The sequence below is a fragment of the Delphinapterus leucas genome, chromosome 6, assembly GCF_059928025.1.
Source record: "Delphinapterus leucas isolate spDelLeu-1000000601 "Yukka" chromosome 6, BTC_Dleu_Yukka2, whole genome shotgun sequence".
Taxonomy (NCBI): domain Eukaryota; kingdom Metazoa; phylum Chordata; class Mammalia; order Artiodactyla; family Monodontidae; genus Delphinapterus; species Delphinapterus leucas.
Window position 1 is genome coordinate 30,121,322 of NC_143134.1, and position 25,987 is coordinate 30,147,308.

General features: G+C 43.1%; 1 protein-coding gene and 1 pseudogene across 1 annotated transcript in view; both read left to right on the forward strand.

Moving 5' to 3' along the window:
- Positions 1-989: 989 nt before the first annotated feature.
- The window catches only part of SHC3 (SHC adaptor protein 3), a 140,958-nt gene continuing 115,960 nt past the window's right edge, over positions 990-25,987 (forward strand). Inside the window, exon 1 of the mRNA XM_089912927.1 lies at positions 990-2,130. Coding sequence (XP_089769053.1) covers positions 1,675-2,130 — 456 coding nt within the window. The 5' untranslated portion in view covers positions 990-1,674. The remainder of the gene's footprint in view (positions 2,131-25,987) is intronic.
- On the forward strand, positions 6,965-22,369 carry LOC111167642 (keratin, type I cytoskeletal 25-like; annotated as a pseudogene).

Sequence of the window (25,987 nt, forward strand, 5' to 3'; positions counted from 1 at the left end):
GCCCTGGGAGGGGGGCCGCCGCTCCTCTGCACTCCTGCTTCCCCGCAGCGGGCCTCACCTGGCCCGCCATCAGGGGCACTCCTTACACCTTGTTCCATAAAGCTCTTCAAGGCTCGGTGCCTCAAGTGTCACATGTCTAGTCGTGGGTGTGAGAAGACTCAGGGTGACCTGATAACATGCTAGAGGTAAATTCATTTTTTGCACAGAAGTAGCCGGGAAACTTGGACAGGGATCGTTTTCACTGTGTCGGCAGCTTCTCTCAGTAGACAATGAAGACCGGCAGAGCCCATGGTGACAGGGGTCAGTGGGTTTGCGCCTCCGTAGACCTTCTGGGGGTGGGGGGGGCAATGCTCTGTTCTGCCTGACAGGAAGGAGGCCTGTGTTTTTCACTTGCAGCCCGTGTCTGACTCCTGAAGATAAGGCATTTTTCTGCGGATTTGATGTGTAATGAGAGCAGCTGCATTTTTTTTTTTCCGTCCTTATTGCAGGGTTGCAAGCAGCAACTAAAGGGATATTGAAATGTATTTGTAGTGTTTTTAGGCATTTTTCCAGAGCTTGAGCACATTCAGTTGGAATAAAGCTTCAAGCACAGCCCCCTTTTTGGAATGGATTTCTGGAGCTTGTTGCCATTCATCAAAGAAGCACTCTTCTTTTTCGGAAGTAGGTTTTCAACTTAACCCTGGCTGAGAAAGACTGTTGTAAATTAGCAGGGAAGAGACCCTCACTGGCTCTGGGCAGAAGTTCCTATGCAGATTTTTTTTTTTTTTTTTTTTGAGGAACTGCATTGCCACAAAGGCACTTGTCATGGCTGCTCTGTTGATTTGAAAAGAAAAAGTACCCTGGAAATTGGTATTTTATGTTCACCTGGGAGTGAATATTTCCCCTTCTTCTTCTTCTTCCTTTTTTTTTTTTGGCTATTTAACAATTCCTGCTGCTTTCCAAATCAGAATTCATGAGGATCCGCTGAAGATCTTATTCTTAAAAATCCTTCGTCACATTTTAACGCTGCGCCGTCAGACACTTTTCCAGGCTCACACAGATGGGCTGAACAGGGAAGAAAAAAAAAAAAAAACCCTAGCATAGAATAATGGGTTTCAGAAAGTTCATCTGATCATCTGAAGGAACTGGATTTACCTCTGGCACAAATGCTGAGGGGGGTCGGGGGATGGGGAGGTGAAAATCCAAAGGTTGGAAGGAAATATCTGGGAAGGTAGAGAAAGGAAATTTGAGAATTGATTGGCTCTAGTGTGCTGTCAGTGGGTGTATGTGGTTTTTTTCTTCTTTTTTTCTTTCTTTTTTTTTTTTTTTTTTTTTGCTACAGGAAGTGATTTGCAGTGCTCACCGAGCCTTTGTTGAGAAGGGTCTCCTCTCGGAGTGAGTCATGCTTTTGCTGTGAGCAGCCCCAAGCAGCTGGGCGCTCATCAGAGGAAACTATGACTTTTGCAAAGCAAACGTGCCGCCCTCAGCAGCCGAGTCCGGGGCCGGGGCTGCGCGGCCACGGCCGTGCGGGGTGTTAGCGGTGGTAGACCGGCGCCGCTGCTCGCGCCCCCCAGCCGGCTGTCCCGGCCGCTCCGTCCCGCCCCGGGGACCGCGGCTCGCCTGCTATGCGCGGCAGCCCGCGCCGGGGCCGGCACCTGCAGCGCCCGGGCGGATGCGGCGAGCCCACGGAGGGGCATGCTTCCACGCACCAAGTACAATCGCTTCAGGAATGACTCGGTGACATCGGTCGATGACCTTCTGCACAACCTGTCGGTGAGCGGCGGTGGCAAGGTCTCGGCGGCGCGCGCGGCCCCGGCGGCGGCCCCCTACCTGGTGTCCGGAGACGCGCTGCGCAGGGCGCCCGACGATGGGCCGGGCAGCCTGGGCCACCTGCTCCACAAGGTGTCCCACCTGAAACTCTCCAGCTCGGGCCTCCGCGGCCTGTCGGCGGCCAGGGAGCGGGCGGGCGCGCGGCTCTCGGGCAGCTGCAGCGCGCCCAGCCTGGCCGCCCCGGACGGCAGCGCGCCCCCCGGCCCCCGCGCCCCGGCCATGCGCGCCGCCAGGAAGGGCCGACCAGGCGACGAGCCGCCGCCCCGCGCCCCGCACGCTAGCGACCAGGTGCTGGGGGCCGGAGTCACCTACGTCGTCAAGGTGGGTGCGGGCGCGGGCTGCCGGGTGGGAAAGCCCGGGCGAAGGGGCGTCCGGCACAGTGGGTCGCCTTGGAGGCCGGGAGGTCACTCCTTCGCAGTCAGCTCGCCTGGCTGCGGCGACCCGGCACAGCAAAAGCGCCCGTTGCGCATCCATTGGGAGACGGTTTGAAATCGGTGACCTCACTCTGTCCTGGTTTCCCTTGGCTCCGCTTCTTTGGCATGCCTTTGCCACCTCGCTTTGCCATGTGTCCGGCCAGTACCCTCTCCGCATGGACCACTATCCTTGGAAACTGTGCATCAGGCCTACCTAGGGTACAGTGAACATACTTGGAGGAACTGGGCCGCCCCTGCGATGAGAAAGGCAGGTGGTGTCACTACTTCTGCTGTGTTTGCTCCAGGCGGCAGGGTAGGTGGTTTCATTTCTGCCACAGCAAGAATTTCCAGCTCCTTTCAGTGCAGGCCAAGTGCTGTCCTTGCTTTATACCAGATGGGTCGTACTTTCTTACCCAGCTTTAGTGTCTGCCTTTCATTCCATACCTAACTGTGTTGGTTAACAGCAGCAGAAGGAGAATTTGGGACTGTTTTTCCTTGGGGACTGTAGTCATCCATTTAAATAGGCTAAAGAGAGCTGAGCCACAGGCTGGAAAGGAGATTTTTTTCCTCCAACACAAGGAATTATACAATCACGCCGGATGTAGTCCACAAAATTCTTCCCTTATGCAAGTATTCTATGATATTTAAAGAACAAATACTCAGCCGCATTCAACTGGCCTGCCACATGCTTATCATGTCCTCCTGGCTGCCGGGCAGTAGAGAGCCACCACAGCGCTCTCCAGCTGGGCAGATAGCCTACAGACAGGGGGAAGGGGTCAAAACTACATTATTTCAGACTGGTCACTCCAAGGCATGGCTTTTTGTTTAAAAAGAAATGAGACCCAAACTCTGTTTCCAGTGTCGTCAACCCCATTGAGAAACCTGCAGGCCATCTAGTCAATACATACTGGCTACAGATCCAGTTTAAAAATTCTACAGATCACATCCCCAGGGAAAATGTTGTATCTTGGTAATTTTGAACCAAATATTAAAGGAAACAGTTAACTTTGTGGATTATCTTTAACTATCTAAAAAGTACCGACAAAGGAATATGATCATTAGTATTAAACATGGGCCTTTTCTCCTTTTGAAGCTGCTTTTTAATTTCATCTTCATTCTTAACTTCTGAAAATGGATTAATAATATATTTTACAAAAGGGATAAAGATCAGCATAAAGTATGCACAGCAGGTTGAGTTTATTATAAAAGAATATTCTTCTTGTATTTCTTCTTTAAATTATATAACCAGGAGCCAAAAACAAAAAGAAAAAAAGAAAAAACAAAACCAAACAAAAATCCCTGACAACTCTGAGGTGAAGAGGTGATGCCAGAGTATATTACGTGGCATATTAGTATAATTGCTATCTAAAGAAAAAAACAGCCTACGTTTGAAATAGATGGATGTTGGCAAAGCTTTTTATACCTGTCATGTTGCACATAGAGGGTAGTTTCCAAATGGAGGGAGAATTTTCAAACTTATGCCTTTAAAGTTTTCCTTAAAAAAAAGAAATCATTCACTTTGCTTAGGGCTTTACTCTTGCTTTTTGAAGGATGAAGGCAGACATCCAGTTGTAAATGTCAGTTGTGGCTGAAGAACGATGAGCAACTAAAACTAGTCTGCTCTGCTGGGCCATTAGGTTGTGACACACCCCGCAGCAGTAGCAGCAACACTCAAATAGGCAGAAGGCTGGGTCTGCCCAGAGCCTTCTGGATTTCAGGTCTCATTGTTGTGCCATGAGACTGTAGTGACCTGGGGGCATATAGCACGGCCCGGTCAATGCCCCTTGCTGTGGTCTGGCCCATCTTCAGTGGTGAATGGCGGCAACATAGGACGCTCAGGCTTCCCTGGAGAAGTTTGAAATCACACAGCAAAGGAGACCAGACACTAAAGGACAATTTCTTCTGTGCACGTTTGATTCACAATATCACATGGCCCTCTGTTGGTACACATTTCTGAATTGCCCATGTTGAATTTAGAACCATGAACTTATTCTCTTAAAAAAATCACAAAACTGAAAAAAACTTAATTTGGTATTATTTGCTGACTTGTAAATAGTTTTATTGGTATCCTCACTTTAAAAGATCTCTGGTAGATAGAAAGGGGCAATCTTTATAACATGCCTGTAAGTCAGCTGCAAAATCTAAAGGCTTAGGGTTTGGGAAAGAGCTTCTTATTCTCTTTGATTTAAATGTATTTCTAAATTAAGGAAAACCCCCCAAATGTTTTCCAGTTTCCTGGAAGATTCATCTGCTGTATAATTATAGATTTCCTGCCTCATAGAAATACCTACCTACAGACAATATTAAGATATTGCACACAGATTCATTCTTCAAAAATATTTTAACGTAATCTACTTACATGAAAGCGGAAATTGTAAAATCCCGAGGTCTGGCTGGTTTTGATCAATTAGGAAACATCGAACTATTTGAACAGCAGGTTGTAATATTAATTAATGAAGGATTTAAAATTTAAAAATAGAAGTACCTGAGCAGCAGTAGAATTCCAAGCTCAGAGCATGTTTAATTTGTCCTTCATGCCATCACTTGAGTCTGCTTTTAATAGCAGCATGAGGGTATGCAGATAAGGAAGAGTCCAGGCAGCCTCCAGGTTTGTATTTATTTACATCAGGAGACCCCACTGGCAGCACCTTTGTACCTGCCTAAGTATGCCTGACACTGGGTTTTTTCTTTTGGTGACACAAAAGGGAAAGAACAAGAAAATATGCCCTTTATAGACAGAAAAGGAACATCGTAACAGCAAAGAGCAATGAATATTTTCATTACAACCCTATTTTAAAACTATTTTAAATTTGAACTTGAAAGGCCTAGAGAAATACAGACAAGTGTTGATTACGCTGCTGCCCACTTTCAAATTCTATTGCCTAAAAGTCCAAGCTGGCAAGGAGCCTGAGTGCCCATGGGGGCTGATAAGCGTCTTTAGCAGGTCCCGAAGGCGCTATTTGGGTGTTCCACCTGCAGATCCACAGAGAGAACAGTTTAGGAAGGGAAGATAGACATGAACAGTTGGGAGTCAGTTCTTAAAAATAGGCACTGGCTGAGGTGGAGTAGCCATTTGAAGACAAGTGTGGTCTTGAGGTTCAGCCTTGACACCTCCCGCCCCCCAGCAGTGGAAGGCAATACTGTGTGGGAGGTACCTGGGCTAGCTGGCAGCCCTGGGGGGGGTTCCCCAAAACAAGGGCTCTCTTTACAGCACATCACGCCACAGACTCAAAACAGGATAAAAGTTACCACATTTAGGACTGACCTGAGTGCCCATGGCAAGAATCAATAGGCCCAAGTGTTCGCTGATCACCAGCAACACAGTGAGAAAGTAGGTTATGTGTCCATAAATCCCGTGATGCCTCCCTCAGACAGCTGAGGTTTTGGTCTGCAAAGAGTGTTATATCTTTACTGATAATAGCTCTATGATACGAGCTGTTTACAGGAGATTTTAACAGAGAACTACTGAATTATTTCCTGGTATGCTGGATTGTTTTTCTTTTGGAATGAAGCCTTGTTTTTACAAGAGCTCTTTGAAAATATTTTGTTTCCCCCATTTGCAAATCTGATGATATTTAGGGTGGTATAAATTATTCATTTTATTTATAAATGTTCTATTGCTTTTTATAGATGGTCTTTATTATTTATTTATTTTTTGCGGTACGCGGGCCTCTCACCGTTGTGGCCTCTCCTGTTGCGGAGCACAGGCTCCGGACGCACAGGCTCAGCGGCCATGGCTCACAGGCCCAGCCGCTCTGCGGCATGTGGGATCCTCCTGGACCGGGGCACGAACCCGTGTCCCCTGCATCGGCAGGCGGACTCTCAACCACTGTGCCACCAGGGAAGCCCTAGTTGGTCTTTATTAACTGTACTCTAAAATTTATTCTCAGTTGGTAGTTTTTTCACTGTCTTTAAAAGTATTTTAAATCTTTTTCTTAGCAAAAATATCTAAACTTTTTTTTCCTTAACATTATGTTCTTTTGATAACTGTGAGCTAAGGTCATATTAAACTGTCATCAACAAAGCTATTTCAAGTATAGCCATGATATATCATTATGGTGAGACTGATTGAATTTTGCTTTAATTTTAGATTAAAAAATTGTTCCTTGATGTAGAATACAACTTTAAAAGTTGATTTTTTTCTTAAAATTGTTGAAAAATCTCATAAATGGGTGGCTTACATGTAAATTGTCTAAATCGTTTGAAAAACAGTTTAAGAAACTCTTTTGAGATTAATAGACAAAATTACTAATTTGATCTGGACATCTCTTTTTTTATGTGACACAGGTATAATAGATGCATTAAATGTGTGTGTGCACATATACACTACATCACACATACACCACACATGCACACATATATAGCCCACCTCCCCACATATACCACACACACACACACATACATACCCTATCCCCCCACATATACACACACACACACCACATCACACATACACCACACACACACACACACACACGCACACACATACAACTTGTAATGACTTTGGACAGGGTCGTTAGAAAATAGTAAATGTTTTATTTCCAGAAATACCTGATTATTTCATTCATTGCTTTTATATTCATGTTTAAGAGAAAATAATTCCAAAAGATAAGCTTTTGATGAAACTTTAATCTCACAAAGAGTAGACTTCTTGCTCTTCTATGCTACCACTCTGTTCTGTCTTTGAATATATGTCATGCTTTTGGGGAATACATGATAAATATCATTGAAGCAAAGTAGTGGTAATGGGACACTTGGGCAGCAAACATGTAAAACACGTAAGAGGCTGGCTTTCCAGCCAACAGGCTCATCCTGAAGGGTTTGTGAAGCCTGCAGCCCCTTGCTTGGTTGTCGTGTCTCCCAGCAGGGACGTGGCCTGGACGTGGAGGGTCTGGGGGGCGCCTGGACACTGGGACCCCAGATCCACTTGGCCACCTCAGAGTGTGGAGCTCAAGAGGTCAGCCCGCCTATCTGGACCTTTACATGGGGCCGCAGGAAGTAGAGGGTGGGCTGAGCACAAGCTCAGCCAGGCTCCTGTGGCATGGGGGAGGAGGCGGTGTATGGCTGGGGCAGTTCCTTGCTCCTGCACCTCATGCATCTGGAAGAATGGGGCTTCTGGGCTGCACCACTGTATCAGGGTGTGCTTCTCCGGGCAAGGACCAGACCCCATGGTGCTGCTGCCCAGAAAGTTCTGTGGGGTTCAGAGAGAAGCACAATGAGGATTCAGCATTTTAAATGAAAATACCCAAGGACAAATTAAGTTAAATGGAATTACTTAATTTAGAAATAAGATGGTTTCATGAAATTGACTTATTTGTAGTGAGGTTGATGGATCTAGAGTCTGTCATACAGAGTGAAGTAAGTCAGAAAGAGAAAAACAAATACCATATGCTAACACACATATATGGAATCTAAAGAAAAAAATGGTTCTGAAGAACCTAGGGGCAGGACAGGGGTAAAGACATATGTAGAGAATGGACTTGAGGACACAGGAAGGGGGTAGGGTAAGCTGGGGCGAAGTGAGAGAGTGGCATGGACATATATACACTACCAAATGTAAAATAGGTAGCTAGTGGGAAGCAGCTGCATAGCACAGGGAGATCAGCTTGGTGCTTCGTGTCTACCTAGAGGGGTGGGATAGGGAGGGAGATGCAAGAGGGAGGGGATATGGGGATTATATGTATACGTAGAGCTGATTCACTTTGTTATACAGCAGAAACTAACACACCATTGTAAAGCAATTATACTCCAATAAAGATGTTATTAAAAAAAAAGAAATAAGATAGTTTCATATGAAATGGAAAGAAATGATCAGTTGTGCATATTTCCTGGGTAAAGGACAAGAAAAAAATTAGAATTTTAGCATAAGAAATCTACAATATGCAGTGGATAAAGAATGTTTTTATGGTGGGAGGCATTAAGTGTAAGAATGGCCTACTGAGTAGGTAGATGTTAACTCTGTGTGTGTGTGTGTAAGTGCACAACAGGATGGACGCTGACCATGGGGTGTGTGTGTGTGTGTGGGTGTGCAATCATACAATAATCTTATAAGTTGCTTTTCGTCCTGCAAATTCATAAGTATTGATTTTCAGTTGAGGTAAAGAAACAACAAATCATTCTGTCCCCATGTGGTTTTGCCTCTTCCCTCCCCCCCACCAGGGTGGCATGCTGCTGTGTGTCAATCTGTGCCTCCCAGCACTAGGATTGGCGAGGTTTCCCTAAAACAAACAGAACGACACTAGTTAAACTTGGAGGGTTGGGGGGCCAGGAATCTCCATGAGAACCACTGGATTCCAGCAAGATGCCATACCAAAGACTGAGTTTCCATGGTTCAGGCAATGCTGTGCTCTTCACCTTGGTGGGCAGAAGGTGCCATGGGCACCCCTGATATGCCTGGGAGGAGAGGAAGAGTTGCTGCTCTTCTTGGGGAACTGGCATCCCCTTGCATCCTCTTGACTCTGTGCGGTGCCTCAGGTTCGGATCAGCCTCTGCTCTTGCTTGGCAGATGCTCAGGGCATCCATGGTCTTTGGCCCTCAGATTCTGGGCTCAGACTTGCCTTGCCTCTCGACAAGAGAGGTCTGGCAAGTTCCACCACCTTCCAGCGGAGATCTGGGTTTCTAGCCATGATCTCATCTCCTGCGGAAGCTGTAGAGAAACCTAGATGCCGGAAGAGAAGCTGCAGAGAAGGGAGAGCTGAGGGACTGGAGCCTCACCTTATCACTGGTGTTCCTGATGCCCAGTGGCATCAGAATATCTGAAACCCCTCAAAGCCAAGGCTTTCTGAGAAAGAATGTTCAAAGAGCTTGTTGTTACGACGCTGCTTACTTTATTTATTATTATTTTTATTTATTTATCTATCTATCTATTTATTTATTTATTTATTGGCCACAGCATGTGGGATCTTACTTCCCTCACCAGGGATCGAACCAGCGCCCCCTGCAGTGGAAACGTGGAGTTTTAACCACTGGACCACCAGGGAATTCCCAACGCTGGCTGCTTACTTTAGACTTGAAGCCATCCTAGTGTGTCATTTGAAATGTGTAGTTTTCCTAAAGTGAAGGCCCCTCAGAAGAGCATTTCCTCACTTCTGTCTATTGAATGGGCAGAAAAAGCAGCAAAGATTTCTTTCTAAATTTTAACAATTTAAACTTGTATCAAACCTGCAAACTCAGTGGAACTTGACTTTCACCCAACTTCCCACCAGTAGTGCTCTCTGCTGGGATCCTTCTGACAATTAAATATAATTGTTTGGCATTCTAGAGGGACCGACAGACAAGGTTCAATCCTATTGCTTTTTGCTTTGCAAATATTCAGCATTTCTAATACTATTTGCCCATATAGAAACCTTCTGTTTAAAAACATCTTGAAAAACCACAACACAGTTCTAGCTTTGTTGATGGAAAACTAGCCCTAGCCTGGTTTTCAGCAGAAACACTATAAAATCGGGTCCCTTATGCTTTCCCCCAAAGAGGGAGTAACAATGCTTTTACCTCTTGGGAAAAAACAATGAAAACATAACTGTTTTGAGTGTTCTTTGTGTGGAAGAGCCAGCCCCTTTCACGACACATCAGTCCTCCTGGAGGTGGGTGCAGTGTATGCACGCATCTCGGTCCTGCTGGGACCAGTGGGCTGCACCATGTTGGATCCTGAAGAGCCCTTTACCTCCTAGGATTTGGCACATCCATCTCACTTCCTTTCCCTCCGGACCTCAGTTTGGACCCTCTGCTCTTCCCGAGCACAGGCCTGTTCAAGCAGAAGTCCCCACAGCCTGCTTCCGCCAACACTGAATTATTTCTAAAAGACAGGAATGATGAGAGGGACAGGCAGAGAAAGGCAGCCTCCAGAGGCTGGGACTTGTCTTCAGATGGGCCCCAGGGCCCCCAGAGAAACACGGTCATGGACTCGAAAGGCAGAGACTGAACAGCCACCTTCTCTTGCTGGCAGCAGAGATGTCACTCTTGTGATGTCACTCACCTGGTTCTTTTGTAAACCTTTCTTTATAAAATGTAGACATTTGCTGTGGAAATTTTCAAACATACATACAACATACAAAATATATCAACATTAAAAAAAAGAGAAATGATCTAAAAGGTACCCGGTAGCCAGCTTCTACAGGTGTCAGCTCACAGCCATCGACACCCCTCCCCCGCTTCCTGAATCCTGCAGAGCTGGGGGGGCTCCCACATCAGCACTGACAGAACTCAAGGTTCTGATGAGTAAGTTGCAGGATTAGGCTTAATAGCGGTTCCAAGTCTGGCAGAGCGCGGTCAGGGTCACAGGCCCTGGAACATCCCTGCATTCGACTTTGTGGTCCCCGAAGCAGAGGAGGTGGGCCAGCCTCTGTGATTTCTCCTTCAGAGGTGATGACATTGGGATTCAGGAGATGCCTCTGATGGACACCCCCAGGGGATGGGGTGGGAGCTGTACCTCTACACCCACCCTGCTCAGGCTCCCCTGGACTACCCTACCTCCTGGCCCCGGTGGGTTCTCCTGTAGCAACCAGATGATCCTTTTAGGAACAGGTTTTCTCCCAAACTGTTTTTATAGTAGTGGATTAGTCCAGGGTCTCCAGAGAAAGAGGACCAATAGGATGTGCATATATATAGAAGGAGATTTGTGATGAGGCATTGGTGCATGTGATTATGGAGGCTGAGAAGTCTGCAGGGTGAGTCAGCAGGCTTGAGACCCAGGAAGAGCCAGTGTTTCAGTGTGAGTCCAAAGGCAGGAAAAAGCCATTATCCCAGCTTGAAGGCCATCAGGTAGGAGGAATTCCCTCTTTTCCCAGGAGGGTCAGTTTTTTGTTCTCTTCAGGCCTTCAGTTGATTCGATGAGGCCCACCCACATTAGGGAGGGCAGTCTGCTTTACTCTGCCTATCCATTTGAATACTAAAGTCACCCAAAAATACCCTCACGGAAACACCCAGAATCATCTTTTTTTTTTTTTTAATTGCAGGTCTCGGTGACTTGTTCTTATTAATTAATTTATTTATTTTTGCTGTGTTGGGTCTTTGTTTCTGTGCGAGGGCTTTCTCTAGTTGTGGCAAGCAGGGGCCACTCTTCATCGCGGTGCGAGGGCCTCTCACTATTGCGGCCTCTCTTGTTGTGGAGGACAGGCCCCAGACGTGCAGGCTCAGTAGTTGTGGCTCACGAGCCCAGTTGCTCCACGGCATGTGGGATCTTCCCAGACCAGGGCTCGAACCCGTGTCCCCTGCATTAGCAGGCAGATTTTCAACCACTGCACCACCAGGGAAGCCCCCAGAATCATGTTTGATCACGTATCTGGGCACCCAGTGGGCCAAGTTAACATGTGAAATTTACCATCACAGGCTGTACACAAACTTTTGGAGTCTCATCTAGAGTGGCCACTAGCTGACTCAAACACTTAAGGAGATTCATATTCTCTGGAAGAATGGAGATGAGAGTAAGAAATGACAAAATAACCCACCTGGAAGAGTCTCAGGTTCCTTTACCATTTCTGTGGGCACCAAATGGAGACACCTTTAAAAATTCCTCAAGCCTAACCCTCAAACTAAGGTCCTGGAATACGAGACAGTTGAACTATGACCCCTACTCACCAGAAGAGCTGTGAAATAGGTCTTTATAGGACCAGTGGTAATAGTGTGTGTCTGTGGTTTGTATACTTGTCCAGAATGGAGGCTGGAACGGCCTCCTGCACCTGATGAATGATGGTGTCACACCTAACGTCATCATTGGAGGTCGTAACAAGTTCACTGGTCCCACTGATCTCACTCCTTCAGGACTGCCTCCCTCCAGACTCTCCTACTGGTCCCTGAGCTGGAGACACTGCTATTTTATGGATGGTTATTTGTGAGGCGGTGGTGGCTGCATGATCTAAAGGACTGAACTGTGATTTTTTCGCTGGAAGTAGCAACTCCTGTAATAGATAATAACCTTGTTTGCAGAGAGACTTATTTACTCGCGTGGGAGAAGAAAATAAAAGTCATCAAATGATGGCCAGGAGAGGGGATTCTGATGTTCCAGTGTGGCCCACAAACTCCTGTCCTTTTATTGCAAATACCCCCCCCCCACCTCCCCCTGCCCCAACCCTCATTCCTGTGCTATCTGTTGGTTAAGGCTCCCAGGGCAGGACTATGCGGGGAAACGTTAACACCTGGCTTTGTGGACTAAAACGTCATGATTTATAGGGTTTGCCAGTTCCTGTGGTATAAATAGTTATACCCTGCTGCCACTGGGAGGTGGGAAAGGATGTGCAGTAACACAGCTTTGCAGAGTCTTAACTTCAAGGGTGTGGACGATAGTAACATGTCACACAATGATTAGCAAGTGATGAGTTTTGAGTATTACCTTTAAAAATATATAACTTATTTTTGTGGACCTCATCCTTAGGCTTCTTGTACCTAAAACAACTTCCCCTCCAAGCATCCCTTCTTCCCTCTCCCACCCCCTCCTTCCTCATTTCACTTTCTCTCACCTTATTTACACCAACATGAGACAATTGGCTTCTCCCGATCCGCAGACAGTGTCTGGAAAATGTTCCTTGGTGATCCCCTAATTATAAAATCAAAAACTCCTTTTCACCTGGTGCTGTCACCTCACAACCTTTCTCCCAGACTCCCAGCATCTGCTGTGCAGGTTCCTCTTTATTTTTTCTTATTTCTGATTATTTGTGAACAGACTTACCCTCTACTTATTAGTTTATTCCTCCATCAATATACTAATCAATTATTTCATTCAACTAGTGTTTATTGAATTGCCATTCTGGGGTAGCCCTGTCCTAAGAGTTGGGGATAAAGAGGTGATTAAATAAGCATGCTTCCTGCTCTTTCAGTGTCAGTAGTAGAGACAGATGAGAGAAAATACCAGGAGATCACATTGGTAGTGAGGATACAGAAATCAAGATTGGCTTCTCTGAGGAGGTGATACAGAAGTGGAGCCCTAGATACCCAGGAAAATGGATGGGATTGGTGTGCAGGTGTTTTTGTGCATGAGTGTGTGTGTGCATGCATGTTTGCTGCATTCTAGGAGGAGGAGATAGAAACTGACAGTATCCAATGTAATTAGTGTATTGAGTCAGGGGGAGGGTACCTAGGAGGTGGCCCAGCACCAGGCAAGAGCAGTGGGAAACCACTGGAGATTTTCTGAAAGATTATTCTATCTTCTGTGGGGAGAACAGATTGGAAAGGCAGAAATGAGAGTAGAGGCAGTTCGGAGACAATTAGGAGGGGTGAAGGTGGCTTGGACCAGTGTCATGTGTCAAAGGGCAGTGGCATACATTGGGCTCAGGTCTGTATTGCTTACTGACCATGCAACATGCCCATCCACTGTTTCATGGCCTCTTAAATGAAACAGGTCTCAAACTGAATTCATGACCTTTCCCACCTACATTCTGTTCCTCAGTTAATGGTGTCACTGCTCACCTGCTTCCCAAACTCGAGACCTCATCGCCATCCTTGAATACCTTCTTTTCTTAAACTTATTACATCTTTTCAGTCACTAAACTATCATTTCTGCTCAACAGGGTTTCAAATCTTTTCCCTTCCTTTTGTCCTGATTCATGCCTTCACCATTTCTTTCTGTGATTATTACAATAAACTAACTGGTCTTCAGATGATTCCTTTGGGAAAGACTCTTCTTTTTAAATTGGCTAAAAAATATAATATAGTCTTACTTAGATGTTTCAAAGTTTCCCTTCAGCTGCTTTCCCTTCTAATTTTCTTCCTCTCAGAGGTAATCACCATCACCTGTTTGTTATTTATATTTCCAGACACACACATACACACTTATTTTTCTTCCTTTCTTTTATCTTTTCTTTTTCCTTTCTGTTTCACAAAGCAAAGTATTCTACATACATAGTTCTGTGACTTGCTCTTTTCATTTAATATGCTTTGGAAATCTTTCAATATTAGTACCTATAATTCTGCTTCATTCTTTTTGGCATTTGCTTAATATTTATATACAAGGAGGTGCTAATACTTATTCAGTCAGTTCTCTATTTTTAGACATGTAGATAGTTTCCAGTTTATCACAGATTGTAAAATAATGAACATTCTTCTACATGAATCTTTCCATTTGGGCAAATATTTTTGCCTGTGTGTACAATAAGTTTTAGCTAATATTAACCTTTTCTTTTCTTATTACATTCATGGGACCTAGAGTACAGTAATCAATTCTATTGGTGAAGGTGACTTTTTTGTTTTTAATTTTTTTAAAAACATTTTTATTGGAGTATAATTGTTTTACAATGGTGTGTTAGTTTCTGCTTTATAAAAAAGTGAATCAGCTATACATATACATATATCCCCATATCCCCTCCCTCTTGCATCTCCGTCCCACCTTCCCTATCTCACCCCTCTAGGTGGACACAAAGCACCGAGCTGATCACCCTGTGCTATGCAGCTGCTTCCCACTAGCTATCTATTTTACATTTGGTAGTGTATATATGTCCATGCCACTCTCTCACTTTGTCCCAGCTTGCCCTTCCCCCTCCCTGTGTGCTTAAGTCTGTTCTCTATGTCTGTGTCCTTAAGTACGTTCTCTACGTCTGTGTCTTTATTCCTTTCCTGCCCCTAGGTTCTTCAGAACCATTTTTTTTTTTTAGACTCCATATATATGTGTTAGCATACAGAATTTGTTTTTCTCTTTCTGACTTACTTCACTCTCTGTATGACAGGCTCTAGGTCCATCCACCTCACTACAAATAACTCAATTTCATTTCTTTTTATGGCTGAGTAATATTCCATTGTATATATGTGTCACATCTTCTTTATCCATTTATTGAAGGTGACTTTTTCACTTCTGGCTACAAAGTCAGTCTTCTGTACTTATTATAAAGGAGGACATTTACTATTATATACACTTTTACAAGTTAATAAACATTTCCTATAACCCTAGTTTTCCAAATGAACTTCCAAATTAGTTTTCAGCATTTGAGATAAATATATATTTTTCACCCTTTTTCTATTAATGTGGTGAATCATTTACCTTTGTAAAATAAATATCTCTCAACTTTCTAATGAAAAGTTCTCTGTTGCTTGCCTTTGCTTGTAGAAGTCAATCCAAATGCCTTATTATGACACACAAACTTTCATGGTTTGGCTTCAGTTTAGCTCTTGAGCTTCATCTTTTGCCCCTCAACCACCAGTATTTCAGCCACGTGAAACAGCTTGTTTTCCCCAAACCAGTTGCAACTCTGGCCTTAGCTCAAATTCTCCTGCTCTGGGCCCTTTCTGTTCACTCTATCTTGGTCTGAAATAACTCTCTGTTAGCTTTCAAGACTCAGCAGCAGAGTGTATGAGGCAGAGTTAATGATCACTTCTTAGGATCTCCATAGCCCTGTGGGTTTGTCTTTGTGTTCATTGATTCAATCCATGCTAAGTGGGAACCTCCTGGATGCCTATTGCTGGGGCTCCTGAGAACCCAAGATGAATTAAATGGTCCCTGCTTTCAAGGAAATCATTCTCCAGAGGGGGCTTTACAGATGTGTGATAGAAGGCCATGAATTGTGGAAAAGGAGGTCAGCTGGCTCTTCCCGAAACTTCCCTGGGGAAAGAGCCAGTGATAAACACTTAACATGTGAAGAAGGAGGAATCAAGGTGACTGTAGGACACTGGGGAATGTGACAGAACAAAAGAGACTGGTGAGGAGGGTGACCTGTGGGCCTATTTATATATGGTTGGTGATTAAGAATGTAACTTCAGAGAGGCACATTTTGAACTCCATTCTGTTTAAAAATCCCTTGATGATTGTTCTTTCCATGAACTGGCATGTATGACACAGCCCACCCAAAGTCTTTACAGGCTGTTCCATAGATGAGAAGCCTTATTAGCAGACCCATGAATTTTGTTTTTATTGCTCTTTTTCTTTAAAGCTAATTACAGAAGGGTTTCAGTAAGAGAATCAACTTTAATGATAGCCATGAATAAGCATTATTAAGGTAAAATATTGTATAGCCAAATGTCACCAGGACATTTCAAAACAGAAAGCTAAACTCCTGCACACTTCCACGTGCCCCCACCTTTAATTAAAGCACGTGGATTTATGAAAAAGAATGAGGGAAAATGAGTGTATCAACAAGTACTTTTTGAGGGCTCAGTCACTTGCCTTGTCCTGTGGAAGGTATTGTAGATTGTGAAAGAGGTACAGGGTGATTTTCCGAAAAGGACTTGTGATCCAGTTGAGGAGGAAAAGCTGCTCCATTTTAAAAAGAAAGAAAAAAATATCATGTTTAATAAGGTGCTAATGGCATGGTGAGAGATTGGTGGTGCCTGGAATTATCAAGAAAGGCTTCTCAGAGGGTGTGGGATTTTTTTTCTGGGTCCTGAAAGATTGTCCAGATCTGGGTAGGTGGAGGGATGGAGGATGTTCAAGCAGGAGAGCCAGAGTGAGAGACACTTTGGAGGTGGGAGTGGGCATGGCATTTGACGGGGCGGTTGCGAGGGGTGGGGGGAGACATTCCACTGCAGACTGGCCACAGTCAGAGGGACGCTGAGATGTTGGCTGCCATTTGTCGGTAACAGGGGCTGTAGCCCCTTGGAGTCAGGATGCTGCCTGTTCCATGGGGGAACCAGTCCATTCCTGGTCCTTTTTGGATTACACTAGGCAACCTCCCTCCATGATGCTGGGAGCTGGAGGTATATTTCCCTCACTTTCTCCTCTCCAAGCTAAACATTTCTCACTCAGTCAACAGTCCTGATCTCACGATATCCTGGATTCTCTTATCTGTTTACGTCTTAGTTGGTAAATTACATTTAAGAGATTTTGCTCATGTAAAGAATTTGGTGGAATTGCTTGGGTTGGTGTATATTCTGTTTGTAGAGTTTTGTTGTGTCCTGAGAATAATTTGGACCTTAGTTCGTATGCCTACACGACAGAGATAAATTCATCTTTGTCTAAGATACAGCTGCTCCTTTTTCCAAGAAAGGATGATAGGGTTTTCTTTATGGCTTATTTGTTATAATCTACAAGCAGATGATTTTCAGAGTCACACTTCCTTTTATCTAAAGGCTCAGTGTAAACTCACCTCTGCCCTCCCACCCTCCTACTATAGGCCACTCAACAATTGAGAACTTCCAACCATCAGCCTTTGTCATCAAAACTCAGAATTGCAATTAAGAAGGCCAGTGGAATCATCAATGGGAATAATGCCACCCACAGAACAAAGTGAATGTCCCACAATAGAGTGGTGCTATAAGTTCTGATGCATTCAAAACCATGCAGTAACATACAGACATTTAAAACAGTGAGTTAGAATTTTATTATGGTTTATTGGAAAAGAGGCATCTCTGGCTGAGAAGAGCATGGTGCAACGTGTGTGTAATATGAACTAATTCTTATAGTAGAAATGAGTACAGAAATGCTTGTATATATCCATAATTATAGGTGGAGATTTCCACAGCCCACTCTGAGCAATTGATAGGTTACTGTGCTTACAATCATCAAGGATATCCAAAGCTGAACTTCATAATCAACCACAGAATCTAGCAGACATCCATAGAGTCCTCCATGAAACCAAAGCAGAATAAACATTCTTATCAAGTGCCCATGGAACATCTACCAAGACAGATCATTCCTCAAGCCATAAAATAAGCAAATCTAACCAAGTTTAAAATAATTGGAATCATACAGATTATGTTCTCTGACCACAATGGATTCAAATTAGAAAGCAATAAGGAAGGACAGCAGGAAAATATCCAAACGCTTGGAAATTAAGCCACATGCCTATAAATAATCCATGGGACAAAGGACAAATTTCAAAGGAAAATTTAAAATACATAGAATTGAATGAAAATAAAACTACATCATATCAAAATATGTGAGGCGCAGCTAGAATAGTGCCAAGAGGGAAATATATAGCCACAAATGCTTACATTGGAAAAAAGTTCTCCAACCAATAATCCAAGTATCTAGCTCGACACTAAAAAAGAACAAAATAAAGCCAAAGCAAGCAGCCATAAGAAAATAACAAAGATAAAAGCAAAATCAATGTAATGAAAAACAAAATCAATAGAAAAAAGTCAATAAAACAAAAATCTGTTTCTTTGAAAAAAATCAATAAAATGAATAAACCCAGCAAGACTGACAAAGATCAAAAGAGAGAAGATACAAGTCACCAATCCTAGGAATGTAGAAGGGGTTATTTCAACAGATCCTGTAGCCCTGACAAGGCTTCTGAGACAGCTTGGCCTTGTTCTCAGTTGTTAGAGTCCAGACCCTGGGCTGGCGGCAGCTCCCTAAGAGCCAGGACAGTGAGGTAGGCTCCAGGCAAAGGGAGTGTGGCAAGGAGTGGAATGCAAAGCCAGGAATCCAGATATAGTCTGGTGCAATTAAACGGAGGCCCAGTACTGAGACTGGGGCTCAAGGCCCTGTGAGTGGGCCCACAGAAGAAGGCTGGCTGGGCTAAGAAGGTGGCTGTTGGCACTAGGCCTACAAGGGGTTCAGCTACACAGAGAGAAGCTAAGCAGACCTCAGGGGCCATCTTGTCCAATAATCTTTTAATTTATTTTTTCAGATGGTGGGAGGTGAAGAAAACGAAAGGTCAAGGTGAGAGAATGTATCTTCTGAGACCAAGCAGCTAGTTCAGTGTCAGAGTGAGGATGAGAGTGGTGAATGGAGACACACTCCATAGGATAAAGAGGGCTGGTCAGCTTTGCCTCCTTTACACATGAACTAGAACAGGACTTTAGCTGTAATACCAATATGTATTTTGGGAATATTTCTTCCATCTTTTTCTTTGACTTTGAATAGCAGATGTGGCCTATTGCATTGCTGTGATTTTCAGATGAAATGAAGCACAGTGATTTACTTTTAACCAAACCCCAGTCATACTTCCTCTCTCTGACTCAGCTTCCTCATCGTAAATGAGATGGATGACACACGCCACCAGCTAACATTTACAATGACATCCTGGCTCTTTTGATGAAAGCCTATATGGCATTTGTATTAATAATTTTCCCTGTGAGATGAAAGATTAAAAGAGAATTGTAGCACTAGCTAAGGAAACGTTAAGACATAGGGTTCCTATGGAACCAAATGGCTAATTTCTTCCCTGTAAGGGAGCTGAAAAGAATCTGATAAAGGAAATAGGGAAACTGAAAGTGGGCTGTTACCTCTCTCAACATCCAACCCATTTATTCCCACAAGACTGTCCTGCGGCATCTACCTCTTCACGTCATGTGACCTTTGTGCCACTGCACCGGAGACACATTTCTGGCTTTACTCTTAACAGCAGGTACCCCGGGTTCTCTGGACATGTGACAACTCTACTTAACTCTTAATCTTCCCTTCCACAGGGTGATGCCTATCAGGAAGAGGTACATCTGAGACTCGAGTCCCTTATCTGAAATGGGGGTGACTACAGCATCGTCTTATAGAGTAGTCAGGAGGAGTGCAGTGAATGAACATTAGTAGGGCAACCGGCACAGTGCCTGGCAGGTGACAGGAGCTTCCTGAAAATTTGCTATTTGAGCCATCTGTGTCCCTATTATTGAATCTGGAGCTCACCTCTCCAAAGTTCCATGAGTCAGGGATGACCTCTGTCTTCAGTCAAAGAGATTGATTATTCATTTGCTTTAGTCAAGAAAGAGTACTGTCATATCACAAGATTATAACTCCAACTCTGTGTCAGCTCAACTTCCTAACATGTGAATCCATTCCAGGAGATGGATGTGATGGTGCAGCACTGCTCTCGATGCCGCTGAGGTGGACGTGAGGCTGAGACTCGATGGGATGATAGCTGGGAAGTGATTGCTTGGTCTTCCTGGTGCCTATTTTGGGTTCTCAGCTTCTCAGCTTCTGCAAATTTTCTTTGGGGCTGCAGTATGAACAGCATGGGTTTTGTTATGGAGGGTGAATAACAAGGTAATTGCCAGTAACTGGTTTTGAAAACCAGCCAACTGGTTTTTGCTGCTGGGAAGAAGCAGCATGGATGCTGGAAACAGGTTGCATTGTGGGTGTGTGGTGTCTATGCGGCCATAGCTTCCAGTGTCATTGTTGAAGTTGATAGGTTCTGATAAAGAGCTTGACAGTTGCCCTATAAGCCAGGGAACAGAAACTGAGCTGTTACAGGGCTTCAAACAACATTTATTATAAAGCCAAGTTATTCTGGTGGGTTGATTAGAAATGATTTTCATCTTTTGATGCTTGTTTGTGTTTTCCAAATTTTTGTACAATGAACATACATGATTCATCAGAAAAAGTTGAGTATTAAAAATAAAATGACTTTGAGGGCTTTCTTTTTTTTTTTAAGTTTTTTAAAAAATTAATTAATTTAGGGGCTTCCCTGGTGGCGCAGTGGTTGAGAATCTGCCTGCCAATGCAGGGGACACAGGTTCAAACCCTGGTCTGGGAAGATCCCACATGCCGCGGAGCAACTGGCCCCATGAGTCACAACTACCGAGCCTGCACATCTGGAGCCTGTCCTCTGCAACAAGAGAGGCCGTGACAGTGAGAGGCCCATGCACCGCGACGAAGAGTGGCTCCCGCTCGCCGCAACTAGAGAAAGCCCTCGCACAGAAACGAAGACCCAACGCAGCCATAAATAAATAAATAAATAAATTTAATTTTTAAAAAAATTAATTTATTTTTGGCTGCGTTGGGTCTTCGTTGCTGTGTGCGGGCTTTCTCTAGTTGCGGCGAGTGGGGGCTACTCTTTGTTGTGGTGTGCGGGCTTCTTATTGCGGTGGCTTCTCTTTGTTGCAGAGCACGGGCTCTAGGCACACGGGCTTCAGTAGTTGTGGCCTGTGGGCTCAGCAGTTGTGGCTTGAGGGCTCTAGAGCACAGGCTCAGTAGTTGTGGTGCACGGGCTTAGTTGCTCCATGGCATGTGGGATCTTTCCAGACCAGGGCTCGAACCCGTGTCCCCTGCATTGACAGGAGGATTCTTAACCACTGCGCCACCAGGGAAGCCCAAGGGTTTTCTTAAAAGCAATGATCTTTTATTCTTTTTGTTGACTACATAGTAGACCATGCAACCTTGAATGTTCAGCTCAAAGAGCACCATATATATACAAATACATCACACCCACACAAGTACCTGACAAAGACCAAAAGCATATTCCCAGGTCCTCCCAGGCTTCCTCATGCCCCAGCCAGTCAGGACCCATCCAAGAGTACCCACTATTCTGACTTCTGCCACCATTGATTAGTTTATGCCCATGAACTTTTAAATGAAAAATAATCTATGATATTGGCAAAATTAGTGCTGTTAAGTATGGCCCATTCTTCTTGTGTGGACAGTAACATTTCAATAAACTTCAGGCTATTTTTAGAGGAAATCTTATAAATATATAACTTTAAGGATACAAAATCCCATATAAAGTAGATTAGGCAAATTAATTGATGAAATCTAGAGTTTTCCTTTTCTCAAATATGTACAGCCCGGTGTGGACCTCACGGTTCTGCTGAACAACATACAGGCTGAGTAGGAAGCCCTGGCCAAGCAGAACCGCAGGGATGCCGAGGCCTGGTTCAATGAAAACAGTGCTTCACTGCAACAGCAGATGTATGAGGATATGGGAGCCACCACCTCAGCCCAAACACTGGAAATTGAACTTCAGTCTCTCCTAGCCACGAAACACTCCCTGGAGTGCTCCTTGACAGAGACCAAGGGCAACTACTGTGTGCAGCTGGCCCAGATCCAGGCTCAGATTGGGGCCCTTGGAGGAACAGCTGCACCAGGTCAGGATGGAGACCGAGGGCCAGAAACTGGAGTATGAGTAGCTCCTGGACATCAAAGTCCACCTGGAAAGAGAAATCGAGACCTACTGTTTCCTCATCGGTGGAGATGATGGGGCTTGTGAGTCCAAAGGTTACAAGTCTAAAGATTATGTATCTGGAAATGTGGGAAACCAAATCAAAGATCTGGCCAAACCCATAGTGATTAAGAAAGTCCTTGAGGAGGTAGACCAAAGCAGCAAAATACTTATCACCAGGCTCCACTCCCTGGAGGAGAAATCTCAAAGCAATTAATTTGATACACAAGAGAGAGCATATGCCAAATACTCTCTGAGAAGAGAAGGTGTTTTATATCTGTCTGGAAAAATGAGCAAGCCTAAGAAAAAGGTCTGTCCTCTTGCCTTTCTGTTACTGAAATATAACCTTTCTCTGGGCAATCAATAGCATTATCAATAACATCTTTGCATTCATTTGGAAGAACGTCATGTACAAATGTGATGACTCATTTGATTACCTTACAGAAAATGCTGTCAATTCTTTGTAGTCAGTAAACCTTCCTTTAAGAAAATGTATATATATATATATAAATAACAAATAATCTTAACTTTAAATAATCTTAACTCATAACAAATAATCTTAACTTTAGCATCACTAAATCAAATCATTTTGGAACCTGAAATTATTTCATAGCAATACCAGACAGAATTACATGCCATGTTATATAAGTGGGAGAGTGGGCATGGTTGACTTGAAAATTGTGAGAAGGTGCTCTTTTTTTAAAAATTGAAATATAGCTGATTTAAATGTTAGTTTCTGGTGTACAGCAAAGTGATATATATATATATATGAACATATACATATATATATGTATGAACATATGCATATATATATCGTATATTATTTTCCAGTATGGTTTATTACAGGATACTGAATATAGTTCCTTGTGCTATCCAATAGGACTTTGTTGTTTATCTATTTTGTATATAAAAGTTGATATCTGCTAATCCCAAACTCCTAATTTTTCCCTCCACCACTCCCTTTCCCCTTTAATAACCATAAGTTTGTTTTCTATGTCTGTCTGTTTCTGTTTTATAAGTAAGTTCATTTGTGTCATATTTTAGATTCCACATGTAAATGATATCATACAGTATTTGTCCTTTTCGTTCCAATTTACTTCACTTAGTATATAATCTCTAGGTCCATCCATGTTGCTGCAAATGACATTGTTTCATTCTTTTTTATGGCTGAGTAAATTTCCATTATATCTATATATAGATATATATTTACCACCTCTTCTTTACCCATTCATCTGTCGACAGACATTTAGGTTACTTCCATGTCTTGGTTTATAAATAGTGCTGCTATGAACATTGGGGTGCATGTGTCTTTTTGAATTAACAGTTTTCTCTGTATATATGCCATGAGTGGGATTGCTAGATTATATGGCAACTCTATTTTTAGTTTTTAAAGGAACCTCCATACTGTTTTCCACAGTGGCTGCACCATTTTACATTCCCATCAACAGTGTAGGAGGATCCCCTTTTCTCCACACTGTCTCCAACATTTGTTATTTGTCGAGAAGTTGCTCTTGAACACAAGAGTTTGTGATCGACTTGCTAAGATAGTTGGACCACAGCTAACTTCAGTAGCTCTAAAGGATTTTTCAAACCTAAAATTTCTGGAACAGAATTTTGCTTGAATTTAAAGTCCCCACACAGGAACTTCCCTGGTGCTCCAGTGGTTAAGAATCCGCCTTCCAATACAGGGGATGCGAATTTGATCCCTGGTCAGGGAACTAAGATCCCACATGCCATGGGGCAACTAAGCCCACGCACTGTAACTACTGAGCTCAACTCTCTAGAGCCCATGCGCGGCAACTAGAGAAGCCCGCATGCCACAATGAAGAGCCTGTGCACCGTGACGAAAGATCCCGAATGCTGCAATGAAGATCCCAAGTGGCGCAGCTAACACCCTACACAGCCAAATAATAAAATTTAAAAAACAAACAAACAAGAAAACAGTTGCCACAGATTCCATAAGTTGATGACATTTGAACTCTATTTGATAGTGGGTATAGTAGCCCTTACATGTGCTCACCATTGGGGTCACCCAATGGGGATTTGGATGAAAGAGGTGAAGTTCACAGCCTGCCCTGGGCCTTTGGGTTCTCACAGGTTGCTGAGTGATGATTCACCAAGTCAGAGATGAGACTCAGGCAGGAGCTCGTTTATAGTGTACTTTATGCCCCACATATTTAATTCAGATTTCCTGGAGAACAGTTCATCACATGTGCCAGTTCTCCATAGAACCTGAAGCCATTCAAGTCACTAGGGGTTGGTGCCACTAACAACAAAATCCTAAAAAGAGATTCACTGACCATTATTGCAAATCCAAAAGTCTGTACACAACCCTACTAAATATGGATACTTCTAGTTAATAATGTTTAGCTTTCTCTTATGAAAGCAATACATGCTAATTGCAGAAAAAGTAGAAACTAGAGAAAAGAATAAAGAAAATTAAACTTACCTGTAATCACAATTTTTCATAGTAACTGCTGTTAAGATTTCCATGATGATTTTTAGCCTTTATTTTTACTTATGAAAAATTGAGATCAGGTTCAATGATTCTCCAAATTATTCAATATTATTAGAAGACATTTTTTTTTTTTTTTTGGCTGCGCCGTGTGGTTTGTGGGACCTTAGTTCCCCAACCAGGGATTGAACCTAGGCCCTTGGCAGTGAAAGGTAGTCCTAACTGCTGGATGGCCAGGGAATTCCCTAGAAGACATGGTTTTTAATGATTGCATAATATTCTATCCCATTAAAGCATTATAACTTACTTAAACACTTTCTTATTTTTTAATATTTAGGCTATTTCCAATATTTATCACTATAAAAGCTTGTGTATCCAATCATTCATTCATGTACTCAGTAAATCGCACTGAGTTTATACTCAGGCCCCGTACAGTTGCAGAGGGTACAAAATGGGGATAAAAAAAACCAGTTGTGGTCTTTTGCCTCATAGAGCTTACATTCTGGTTAGGAAGTCAGAAACAAATGAAATAAACAAGTTAATCAAATAAAGACAATTTAAAAACTAATCAAATAATTTAAAAATGCAGCCATGCCCAGAAGAGCCAAAATAATCTTGATAAAGAAGAAAAAAGTTAGAGGACTCACATTTTCTGATTTCAAGACAATATGATACTGGCCTAAGTATAGCTATATAGATCAATGGAATAGAATTGAGAGTCCAGAAATAAATCCATACATTTATGGTCAATTTACTTTTTACATAGGTTCCAACACTGTTCAATGGGGAATTGTCTTTTCAGCAGATGGTGCTAAGACAACTAGATATCCACATGCAAAAGAATGAAGTTGGACCCCTTCCCACATCATATATAAAAATAAACTCATGCTGGATCAAAGACTTTAAGAACTAAAACCACGAAACTCATAGAAAACACATAGGGGTAGATCTTTGTGATCATGGATTAAGCAATCATTTTTCAGCTATGATACCAAAAGCATAAACAACAGAAGAAAAATAGATAAATTGAACTTCATTAAAATGAAAATTTTTGTGCTTCAAAGGACACTGTCAAGAAAGTGAAAAGACAACCAAAGAATGGGAGAAAATATTTGCAAATCATATGTCTGATAAGGGACTGACATCCAGAATATATAAGGAATTATTATAATTCAACATTAAAGACAAAAATAACCCAATTTAAAAAATGAGCAAAGGATTTGAACAGACATTTCTCCAAAAAAGACATACAGATGGCCAGTAATCACATGAAAAGATGCTCAACATCTTTAGTCATTAGGGAAATGCAAATCAAAACCACAATAAGATACCACTTCACACCCACTAAGATAGCTGAAATAAAAAAGACAAACAATATCGAGTGCTGTTGGTGAAGATGTGGAGGAATTGGAACTCATATGTTGCTGATGGGAATGTAAAATGCTATACCTGCTTTGGAAAAAGTTTTAGTGGTTCTTCAGAATGTTAAACATAGAGTTACCACATGACCCAGGAATTCCACTCCTATGTATACACCCAAGAGAACTGAAAGCATATGTTCACATGAAAACTTACATGAATGT